The 12,086-nt window shown below is 47.3% G+C and overlaps 2 protein-coding genes across 2 annotated transcripts in view; both read right to left on the reverse strand.

The window, feature by feature from the left end:
• Positions 1-299: 299 nt before the first annotated feature.
• On the reverse strand, positions 300-3,534 carry SLC35D3 (solute carrier family 35 member D3). The gene is made up of 2 exons (XM_065889126.1): positions 3,096-3,534; positions 300-2,071 (listed from the first exon to the last, which is right to left on the reverse strand). The coding sequence occupies exons 1-2, from the start codon at positions 3,532-3,534 to the stop codon at positions 1,242-1,244; spliced, it is 1,269 nt and encodes a 422-aa protein (XP_065745198.1). The 3' UTR covers positions 300-1,241.
• Positions 3,535-11,274: 7,740 nt separating this feature from the next.
• The window catches only part of PEX7 (peroxisomal biogenesis factor 7), an 86,037-nt gene continuing 85,225 nt past the window's right edge, over positions 11,275-12,086 (reverse strand). Inside the window, exon 10 of the mRNA XM_065889052.1 lies at positions 11,275-11,732. Coding sequence (XP_065745124.1) covers positions 11,664-11,732 — 69 coding nt within the window. The 3' untranslated portion in view covers positions 11,275-11,663. The remainder of the gene's footprint in view (positions 11,733-12,086) is intronic.

The raw sequence follows: 12,086 nt of genomic DNA on the forward strand, positions 1-12,086 counted from the left end.
GCTGCCCGCTACTATTATGTCTCAAACTCTATGTTAACTGAAGTCGGCTGTGGATGGCTTTCATACTACAGCATGAGGCAGGACTTATTTTTACTTTACTTTTCCTTGACTGGAAAATGAGAGTGTTTTGATGCTGTTGTTGTTTGAAACCAAACTGCCATGCTAATTTAGGAAGTTCCTGATGGGATGGGCCCTGCATCCCAGATACTAAAACACCACCATGGAAGGCAAACACGCGCCACACAACAGCAAGAGGACACAGATGTGTCTAGAACAAATTTCTAACATTATCCCTTTTAGCAGAGAGACTCATACTTTATTTTGACAAATTTAAGATAGAAAAATATCATAAAGTGAATATAGCAGTTGCTCTTTTTGTAACACGGTTTGGATGTGCAGTGCAACTTGAAAGGCCTAGCTTAACAGAACGGTCTCATTTCTGTTTGGGTTCCAGTTAATAGTGAATTATACGTCAGCCGTTGCATTTACTTGAGAGAATACTGGACACGGTAAAACTGTTTTTTAAAAAGGTTATGGCATTCAGTAATAAATATTATAAAGCAATGAACCAAAACAACCTCTCCAATTGTTTTTACAATTACTAAAAGCCAACTTTAAACTTCATGATTAAAGCTAAGGATTCATAGTTTCAAAATAGCTTTAACATTTTCTACCAATGTATAATAGAATAGTAGAGCACTTATATATTTTTTAAAAGTGAGGAAATATTAGAGGAAACATATTTCAGATGACTATAAACAGTAAACATCAGTGTATTTAAAAATGTCATTTCAATAATATACTCTTCCCAGCTGGCCGTAAAAACCATAGATCTAACTATCTCCAAAAAGGTGCCCCTGCATGTAACCTTTGAGTTTACTAAGCGCTGCTATCATTTCTACACTCCGTCTTTGTAGGGGGTGGTTGAAGGACTCTCGGTACATGCAGATATGTGGTTATGGTCATAATGACAAAAAATGTGCCGGGAGTCTGCAGCCGGAAACCCTGCCTTAATTTTAGTCACCGTCACATTCTTTCCTCTCTGTGGTGCCTCGGCTAAACTCCCGCTAAATTATTCACACGCCGTTGTTAATTTTGTTGCTGTCAGGCGTTTCAGCTTCTTTCTTTGCTTCCCTTCCCCACTCCTCAAAGCAAAATATTGGGCGGCTCCTCATTAAAATATGTCATCTCTAACATAGAAAATAAGTGTATGTACATATATACATACATGCATTTCCTTTTCAAGGACTGGGTAACTCTTCATTTTCTATCAAATAATCCTTCTTCACGTACTTGGTTCCCCTAACTAACCTCCACACTTCCAGGTAAGTATCCTTTAATGACCTCTTGCTCACTTCTTCAGGGCTGTCTGAGAGCTGCGAGCTCCCAGCCACCAGCGGGACTCCTCTGGGGCTGCCCCTCGCCTCTTGCCCACCCTGCTGAGTGGCGCCACCTGCTGCCTTCCCACCTTCTGACCCGCCACTTCCACCCTCCGCGGGCAGCTCCTCCAAGCCGAACGGCAGCTGGCCTCCACTTGGCTGCTCCTCCTGTCCCCCGGGCTGCGTCTCCAAGTCCTCGTAATTGCTTTGCTTTCTGGTTTCCAAAAATTTGGCCACGCAGTAAATGACGGAGCCCAGGGTGTTCACCACGACTCCGGCAATGAATAGAGAGGTGGGCTCCACATCGCTGAAGGCCACCATACCCACCGTGATGGTGGCGATGCTCTTCACCACCCCCACGAAGCTGGTGGTCACCGCTGAGTTGATGTAGGTGCAGTGCAGTGTAGTGAAGTTCATGGCACAGCCGATCAGGATGCAGGCCACGAAGATGCACACCATGGCCGGGTCCTTCCAGCCGGGGAAGGTCCAGGCGTGGATAGAGTCGCTGCTGGCGAAGGAGAAGATGACCAGCAGCGGGGTGGCGGAGACAGCGATGACGTACTGCGCGGTGAGCGGCCCGTGCTCCGTGTCGGCGCTCGCCTTCTGGATGAGCACCAGGTAGGCGGCGTGCACCAGCACCGCCAGCACGCCCGTCACGTACCCGAGGGGGTCGCCGGTCAGGTCGCCGGCTCCTGGAGCGCATCAAGAGGCCGGAGGAGCCAGGGCAGGAAGGAAAAAGAGGAGACACCGGGTTGGCAAGGGTGGGTACCCACTGGGGCAACGGCGTCTGTTGGAAAGTAGACAGGGTTCGCGCCCCAGCTCTACCCACGCTTATCAAAAGGAAGAGCCAAGTTCAGTCAACGCCCAGTTCGAGGCAGGAGAGGCGCGCCTTCCCTTCCTTATCCCCGGGGGTATCTCGTCTACCTCTATCCAAGACAGAGGCCCAGGACAGCGCAGATGCCCTCGGGGTAGGCGCTGTGGCTTCCCGAGCCGGCACGGATGTCACCCAGGCGCGTGGTACGCCTGTCGCCTCCGTGGGGCACCGGAGGAGCGAGCGGGCCCCGGCTAGTGGCTTCTAACCGCCGGCGGGCTGGGAACCGGGCGAAGAACGCCCTCCCCTCGACCCTCGAATGAAGGCATCCCGCTTCGCCAGCTCCCATCTCGCTCAGTCCTCCAAGCCCGGCCCGCACGGGTCTCAATCCAGTTGCCTCTGCCTCGCGCCCGCAGCCCCCCGCGCGGCGCCGGAGATCCCAAACTAGCCCCGGGGCTCCAGCTTGGCTCCCGTCGTCCCTCCCTACTCCGGCCCCGCGTGACCCAGGGAAGTTCACGGCCCCCTCCATCCGTCTTGGTCTGGGGACTCTAGCTCCCAGGCTCAGGAGGCTCTCCCACCCCTCCCGGAGGAAGGAACGAATAAAGGGGGAAGACGGAAGGGGGAGGGCGAGAACGGAAGGGCGATACGGAGTGAGACGGGCGGGGGTCGGAAGCCAGGACGGGGGGCGGGGGAGCGGTCTCTGAAAGGGGGAGGCCGGAACCCTGGGGAAGGCTCTGCTGGGTCTCAGAAGTACCGTTTTCGAGCCGAGCGACCACGTTCAAAGCTTTCCGCCTCTCTCTGCCTCAGTCTCCCCATCTGGAAGTGAGGGCTTTGCCCTAAGTGATCTCCGCGGTCTCTGACTGGTGGGGTGGGGTGTACCGGGGGTCCGCGCGGGTCCCGCTCACCTGCCAGCGCCGCGCCGCAAGTGGTGATGAGCACGGCCGCGAGCACCCCCGGCGAGGGCGCGCCGTTCTTGAGCACCAGGACGCCGATGAGCATGGTGACCAGGGGCAGGCAGCGCTTGAAGACCACGTACATAGGCAGGCTGAGGCCGCGCAGGGACCAGAGCGTGAGGCTGGACTGCAGCGTGGAGAGCACGGTGACCCCCGCGAAGGAGCGAGCCAGGCTCAGGCCAAACGGGGGCACAGCGATGAACCCGAGGCGCCGCAGCAGCTCCAGGCTCAGCGCCGCGGTGGAGCTGGTCAGGCACTGCACCAGGGTCAGGAAGGTGAACTGGTAGCGGCTGATGAGGAACTTGAGCAGGATGTTGAGGGAGCCCGAGAAGACCCCGTGCGCGATGGCCACCGAGATGCCCAGCACGCGGCCCCGGCACAGCTGCCGCATCGCGCCTGCCCCGCCGCACCCGGCGGTGGTGGAGCTACGAGACCTGCGGAAGGAGAGCGGGGAAGAGAGCCGGGAGGAGCGGAGCGAGGGCGGCAGGGGAGCCCGCCCAACACCACGGCGAAGGGCAGGGGGCGCCGGCTCGGCTGCAAAGGGCAGCTCCAGCCGGGCGTCCTCGCGGCTCTGCGGCTCCGCGTCCGACTGCCCCGCAGCTCCGGGGAGGCAGTGACGGGGGCGGGGGACTCCGAAAAGTGGCAGGGGTGGGGGGCTGGTCTGAGAGGAGTGGCGGGAATCCTAGCGACAGCGATTTGTAAGTAGGTGACGAGCTGCGTTGGGTTGTGTCCCGTGCGGTTTCCCCGTCAGGGAGGACGCTCTGCGGTCGGAAGCCCCGGCAGCGGCCGCAAGCGGGACCGGACCTGCGCCCCTCGGGCACCTAGCACCCAGCCAGGCGGGCTCTCGGGGCGCGGTCCTCTCTTCTCCCGCATGGCCAGCTGCTCCCGCTTGCCCTTGCTTCCCGGCTCCGAGCTGAGGGGCGCAGGCTGGGGGATCGCGGGCACAGCTAAAGATTTTAGAAACAGTTGCGTTCCACGGTCGGGCACCGTTCATTAGCCGCAACAAGTGACAGCTCCCTCAGCCCCCTTCCCGCTGAGCTGCAGCGGCTTTTCCACCCACGGTTCCTCCCGGCGCAGCCGCGGGACCCTGTTCAGCTGCCGGCCAGGGAAGGGGAAAAGGTCGGTGCCAGCGGGCTGCGGGGCTCCCGGATTCTCCGGCGCCAACGCCCCAACATCGAAGGAGCCCAGGGCCCCGGGCCGCCGCCGGGACGTGCTTTATTTAGAGCGGGAAGCTGGTCCCTCCCAGTCCCGGGCGACGCGCTTTTCTGCCTGTGCGCCTTCCGAGGAGGGACCTGGAATTACGCTCGCGGCTAGGGGCGGGGGGAGGTTCCCGGGGGCGCCGTGGCCTCGCTGGGCAGCTGAGCCTGGGGCCGGGGGCAGGGACACCTATTCCAAGTGAGTCAAAGATGTGAAATAGGCAAAAGAGCAGAAACTAAGTCCAAGTGGCCTCTACTAGTTCCGGAGGATCGCCGGGGCAACGGTTCCCAGGGGTGAGCGGGGAGAGACTGGCCGCTCTGGGGAATGGGGTGTGGGTGGAAGCAGGGGAGGGAGGGCGTGGTCCCAGGGGCGGAACGCGGACGTAGAGCCGAGACTGGGTGCAGCTTTCTCTGGATGCCCTGGAACCGACCGCCACCTGCGGAACCGTCACGGGCCGCTTTGGGGAGGACAACCCCTACCTCCTGCCTCCCCGGCCCAGGGCATGTCTGTCTCCCACAGGACTTGTGAACTGTTTACTTCTTACTTGGCTAAGAGTAAAAAGAATGAAATTCTTATTTTCTGCAGGTGCAAGACTTCTGTGTCCCTACGATCTGAATTTCGTTCCCTGGAAAGTAATGTCCGGACCGTAAACTCGGTAGCAACAGCGGGTTCGCTCAGCAGAGGTCACCACTAAGAGTCAGCACAGTTTAGTTTTCGCGCTGCTTAAAAATTACCGGCTTGGCCAGGGTTCCGGAGCGAGGAAGAGCGCGCGAGATCGCGGCGCCCTACCTCTCTTTTACTTCACTTCTATTACCCACCCACCCGCACTGGGATCCCAGCCTTCTAACCACCACATTGCCCTAATACACACGGCACATTTCCCTACTAATTCTTTTGTTTTCTCCTCCATATTTCCACTTCTGTGCTAAACGCAACGCTTCCAGCCCAGATGTTGAAGCCGCGATTATCATTGCCGCAGCAGCAGAATAACAGTTTACATCAGGGACTGGTAGCATCACTGCAGTCCTTCATCTGCGTCAGCTTTGTGTGTGCTGGGAGCTCCCTTTGGTGGGAGAGAGCTTGGTCTCGACCAGTCCTCCTGCTGGTATGCCCAGGGCCTAGTAGGCCCCCAGAAGTGGGCACTCAAGAAAATGCTTGCGGAATGGCCCCCTGTGGCAACCGGAAAGCATTATACTGAAAACTGTGCTTCCGGTTCCCTGGCGAATTCTTGGGTTTTGTAGCTACAAGCTATGGTTACACACTATTGGCTATTTCAGAGACTCTGTTTTTCAAGTGTTGATGTTCTTCCTTTAGAAAATAATGAGGTTTGAAGCAACAGTTGAAATTTATGTTTATATGTGTGGTGGTATAAGCATATATTCATAGTACACTCAGATAAAAACTTTGAAAATTAATTTTTTAAAGACAGCATCAGCAAATAACACATTTCTACTTCTGGGGACTATTCCAATTAAAGGATGGTTGTTTTAAGCCATATTAAGTGAATATAAAGAATTGTCTGCACAGACCTAGTTTTGGAATGATTCATTTCTGCCAGCAATTACAATTGCTTCCATTTGTGATACTAACGTTAGGTAAAAGATTTGGGGCTGATTCAGCTCTCTTACCCTTCTCATTTAGGCAAGAATATTTAGCGTAATGTTTGAAACCTACATTGGCATGAAACAGTACATTTTCTCCATTTTACTGCATATAATTTTTTCCATTAGGGCTTTCATTTTAAAAAAAATTTAATACCATCTCCCACACCAGTTACTAATCTCCTAAAGGAAAAATGGGAACTCTTCTAAGGAAAAATAGGAAAAGTAAGAATACTATGAGTGTAAAAAAAAAAAAAAACCAACTCTAAATGGCTTAAAAATATTTTAAAAAAAAGTATTCATTGTCCACTACAAGCTTGTATTTGGGAGAAAATGAGGAGAGGGTTCCATTCAGTAACTATTTTCTTTAATTTCATGGGACTATGACAGTTTTTCAGGGCTTCAAAATATATAAGCATATATAAATAGATATCAGATTACATTAACCAAACAATTGATAACAAATCTGATATAGAGAACCAAATATAACAAAAAGAAAAAAGAAAGGATATTATGTTTAGCAAGGTTAATTGAACATGAATGTAGATCTGAAGGTCAAAAAGCTATTTGACCTACTGGTATCAAGGGTCAAGACTCAACCTCCCATTACCTTTGGAGCTACACAATAAATTCTGATGGCATTAAATAAATCCTTTAGCTCATTCATTCAACAAACATATACAGAGCTAGTATTTTGTACCAGGCAGTCTGTTAGCCACAGAGGATTCAAAGATGAGCACTCATCTTAGTCCTTAGGGATACACAGAGGGAGGTGAGGCAACACAATGACACTCATGCAACAGTTGGGGGCCTGTGGCAGAAACAGGAGAGTGCTGAGGAGGGCAATAGCATCACCTCGAGAAGTGTGTCCTAGAAGGCTTCCTGGAGAAGGAAATACGGTCTTACTTCATTATTTTAATTGTAAAAGTAATACATGCTCATTATAGTACATAAAAGGAAAACAAACTTTGTAAGTAATAAGTGAACATGCTGTCTTCAATATTCCCCACCCCCAGCCCCACTACACGGGGCTGGCTACTGTTGAGAGTTTGGCGTGAACCTTTCAGTTTTTCTTGTGCATATATGTATACATACATAATTCTCCCTTTAAAAAAAAATAAAATTAGGATATCATACACATTTGTCTATAAAAGCATATTGTGGTAACCAGCCTCCAAGAGAGCCCCCAGAGATGGCTGGCTTCCTCATATTTACACTCCTGTTAACCCCGCCCACGTTGTACAACAGTCGGTCTGAGTGACCAGTAGAATGCAGCAGAGGTGATGGCGTTACTCCTGAGATTAGTGTGCAGAAGACCGAGGCTTCCATCTTGAATTTTCTCTTTCTCTTGTTTCATTCAGTCTGGAGGAAAGCCAGATGCCATGTCGTAGGGACACTCAGCCAGCCAGTGCAGGGTTCTACGGTGAGCATCTGAGGCCAGCTAACAATCACGTAAGTGACTTTGGAAGCTGACCCTTCAGCCCCAGTCGAGCTTCAGATGTCTGCAGACCTAGGTGACGGCTTAACTGCAATGTCATGAGAAAACCTAAGCCTAAGCCAAAACAATGCAGCTAAACTACTCCTGGATTCCAAACCTCTAGAAACCGTCAGATAAATAAATTTTGTTGCTCTAAGCTGCTAAGTTTTGGGGTGATTTGTTACACAGAAATAGATAATACACATATCAATAACAATCTGTTTTTCCATGTCAGCACACACAGTTCTACCTTATTCTTTTAAATGACTGTTCTATCATATAATCTTTCTTCTCCAGACAGGCGTCTAGGTTTTACCAAACACTGATGGAATGATTACCCTTGGAAATTTGTTCTTAGACACTTCTGTAAGGATTTGGTGGGTACAGGCAGGGAATCCTAGGCCTGAAACTGCTGGGTCAATGGCTAATTTAAAACCTTTGTTGCCAAACTGCCTTCCAAAAAGGTGTATAATGGTACTTTCGCTTTAACCAATATTGGATATTATCAATATTTTAAATATCTGCCAAACTAATAAGCAAAAAAAGTCTTTGTCATCAATGAGACCAAGTTCAACTAAGTATCCTTTTGCAGTATATTAAACATTTGTTTTCCTATTGATATCCTTTGTTGCTTTTATGTTTGGTTGTCTTCTTAGTGATTTTTAAGAGCTCTTTATAAATTCTGGATATTACATCATTTGTTACATATGTCGCAAATATATCCTTCCAATATGTCTTCTTTTAGCTTTGCTAAGAGTGTGTTTTGCTATTTTAATTTTTGTGTGTTGTCAAACTTTTTCTTTAGTCATTTCACATGACTTTCAAATAAATGATGGGTAAGAATTTGCCAAGCCAAGAGCAGGGTAATCCACGCACCCGGACTACCTTAAGCTAAGATAGAAATGAAAACCTGCATTATTTACACAGGGAGTTAGTGAGCACACTGGTGCTGCTGGAGCACAAAGTTCGCGACAATGTGGAGAGAAGCCATGCTGCAAGAGAGTGGCAAGGGCTAGCCCCAGAGGACTTTGGCTGCCTGGTTAGTAAGCTTGAACTTTTTCCCGTAGACAGTCCTATGAGCAGAGGAAAGGTTTACACTGAAATTGATGTAGTCAGATTGCATTTCAGATCAGCCTCCGGCAGCTGTGTTGAAGAGGATGACTCCAAGGGTACAGAACTTGAAACACACACCATTTAGGAAGCTGTTGTGATCATCCAGAGAAAAGCTAATGACGGCTTGAACTAGGGCAGTGGTGTTTGGATTGAGGGGAAGAGACAGAATGGAGAAGTATTTAGGGTGTGAGAGGGATAGGACTTAGTGACCTATTTGATGTGCCTTGGACTGGAGAGGTGGGAATAAGGAAAGGAACAAGGATGGCATTTAGGTCTTTAGCTTGAGAGCCTGGGTGGACAGTATTGACAACAAATGAAAAAAGCATGTGCAGGAGGAGCCCATTTGGTGAGCAAGATGAATTTGGTTGAAAGAAAGTGAGTGCAAAGGCTGAGGGAGACCCAAGTGGGGAAGGCAGGAGATTTGGTAGTAGTCAGTATGGAAGTCAAAAACAAGTAAGTGGATTATCTCTTTCAAGAAGAGGCCAGTTAAATAAGAAATTAATGAGTTCATTGCTGGAAGAGTCAAATTATAGCTAAGATATGCAGAGAACGCTCACTGCCAAAGGCCGAAGGGATGGGTGGCTCTCAGCCTGGGTCTCCCTGGGGGTGATATACTTTAGGGTCACCCCAGACCCAGGGTCAGCTTCTTAGCGCTTTAGACTTGGAAACACAATTTTGCCAGTTTTCTCAGGAACGATCAGGATCTAGTCACCAGAGTGTCCCACAGCTTTACTATTTCTCAGTGGGCCAATTTCTGTTATTCCTAGGAAAAGGTGGCCACACGGCAGGACCAGATCCAGTCATAGCAGATTTCAAATTCCAGCTCCACATTTCCTGGCTGCTGTGACTCCCGAGAGCCTTCGTTTCCTTGTCTGGAAAATGGGAGGGCTTTCTTGCAGGGACGTTATAAAGATTAAAGGGGATTAGATACAGAAAGCATCTCATGTAATGCCCAGATCACAGAAGATGCTCAGTGACCTGAGTTCCCCTTTCCTGCATCCACTCCTCAGTGCTGTGCTGTCACTGCAGGTGCAGGAGGAACTTGGGGAGGCAGGCAGGATGAAACCCAAGAACTCAGTTGCCAGGAGACAAATTCTAATTTTCCCAACTAGAAGAATGACTGGTTGTCCTCTAAAATCCAGAGGCTGCTCGGCCTGTGAGTTACCAAGAATTCAAAAATCATGTGCATTCCCTTTCAGGACACAATCCAGCTCCTTTTCCTCTAGTTTGCCAATCCTAGCTCAGGGAACTCGCTGAAGAAATGTTGACCCACCCTCCTTCAGATTGAGAGACTCCAAGCACCTGAGTTAAGTATTATGAAGTTAGGGTTCTAAACATCTCTAACATCCCTGAAATAGAGGGGAAATAAATCAAGAGAGATATTAGTTTTTAAATCACAAGTATTTGTTTCAAATGATACATGGTAGATTATTTTAATAAAATCTCTTGCATTCTAAAAGAAAAATAAGTAATTTCATTTCACTGTAAATATGATCTGGGTTAGGTATTTAAAAAGATCTATTATAAATTCTGCCCATACAGAGAACATTCACTGTGAACCCACTTCTATTGAACTGCATGCAACACAGAGCAGCTCTATGCACCAACCTAATCATCGTGACCCATCGAAGGATGTGTTTGAGCACCTTGTACCTTACAAGACATTCATGTGAAGCAGTGTCCTCTCTATGGGGGCCTCTCAAAAACAATTAGCACTGATTGGTCTAAGAACTGAAAAGAGTTATACTTTCTGTGAGACCATTCATTCATTTGACAAATACGCATTGAGCACTTTCTATGTGCCAGGCACGGTGCTAGGGCCAAGCCAGGGACTAGGACGAAGTCCTTGCCCTCAGGCCTTGGACAGCATTGTGTACTTGACCAGACTTCCCATTGATGCTGCCAGTAGCAACTTTCTAGGACTTTAAGGCATATATTTTCAAGCCCACTCCTGGCTCCACTTTATGTCTCCTTTTGTTCCTGTGGGCTTGTTTTTGTGTTTTGTAAGCTGTCTTAATTTTTTTTCTGTAACAAGTAAACAGGGAAATATGTAAATTAGACAATATACATACATTTACATTTATTTTTGTTCCGATTACTACAAGTATATTTTGCTCTTTAAAGAAATCTCAAAAACTTGTTAAAAATTTAATGACAATTTTTGCCATTTATAACGTTTTATTTTAACATTATATAAAAACATAAGTGTTATGCAAAGTTGTCTATTCTACTAATTTTTCCCTTTTAACCTAATTTTTTATAGGTCATCACACCTAAAGGTTTTTCAAGACTTAGGGAGGTAGTAAGGAGGGTTTACAGCATTACTTAGGGCTTTCATTACTTAGTTTCAAGGGTAATTGCTTGCAACCTTGGTGGGACCTAACACTTTTTGCCCAGTGAGCAGATTTTTAAAAATTTGATTGTAGAGAAATAGGAAGAGAGACATAGGGTCATGGGTATAAAATCTAAAAATATTTTAATAAATGTAAAATACATGTAAGCTCTTAACTCTCTGCATCCATGTTCTTAAAGCATGACAGACAACCAGTCCTTGAAAGAATCTCATTCATTCCGTGTATCAAGCACACAGTAGATGCTCAATAAATAACTGCTGAATAAATCAGTGATTATTAGAGCCCTGTTACTGAACCATAGGTATATCTATATTATATAGTGTTATATACATATATACTATATTAGAAAAAGTAACCTTGTTGGGGGTGTCATAAAATCATAAATGATCAAGGGATGCAGTTTATTGTGATTTTTATCAACGGCAGTGATATTTTCATCAAAAATGGCAAATTAAAAATGAAATATATCACTATCAATATAATCTATAGATCTCTCATATTTTAATCCATTTTATACTAGAAAGGTTATATTTTAATAGATACTATAAGATATATCCTAACTTCAATATTCCTTAGGATTTTAAGAAATATGGCTCATGTACCAGAGGCTTAAATAGTGAGCCAAAGTCTTTATCAGCTTCCTCAAAACTGATTCCAGAATACATTTTTCAATTTTGAAATCTGAATAGTATATAAAAACATAAACTCTATGTTATCAATCATTTATCTCCTGCTAAGCAGTTCTTCAGTCATATCCTCTGTTTCTGAGTAGTTCATCTCAAGCAGGCATGGTAAGACAAATAGGATCATATATCTTTATTGTTTCATCCCAAGCACAGTCAGCCACCTGAAAACAAAAAGGAAACATAATCTACAAATGTTCAAAACTGGCAGAAAAGCCTAAGTCTTTTAGAGTGTAAGTAGATCATCCACCAGGGAACATCTCTTTAAATAGGAAGTACACAGGGACACGTTTTTGAAAAAAGGTCTATTTTCCCTTTTTAAGATACACTTTGGGGACTGGTTCCAAATGACTGAAGTTGCCTGTAAGGATTTCCTGCCAGAGCTACATAATTCCCTATAGGTCCTGAGATAAATGTTGAAAAGATACATTCCTAAACTGTGAACCAAGGCATCATACTAGCTATTGTGGGGATAAAAAAGGAGGTAAAGTATAGCTCTTGCCTTCAAAGAATGGCTC

The sequence above is a fragment of the Phocoena phocoena genome, chromosome 12 (assembly GCF_963924675.1).
Source record: "Phocoena phocoena chromosome 12, mPhoPho1.1, whole genome shotgun sequence".
Classification (NCBI taxonomy): domain Eukaryota; kingdom Metazoa; phylum Chordata; class Mammalia; order Artiodactyla; family Phocoenidae; genus Phocoena; species Phocoena phocoena.

Bases quoted from the DNA above. Each gene is read 5' to 3' on its own strand.
- SLC35D3 (XM_065889126.1), bottom strand. From the start codon at position 3,534: ATGCGGCAGCTGTGCCGGGGCCGCGTGCTGGGCATCTCGGTGGCCATC. The intron at 2,072-3,095 runs GTGAGCGGGACC...GATGCGCTCCAG, and splicing joins TTGCGGCGCGGCGCTGGCAG to GAGCCGGCGACCTGACCGGC.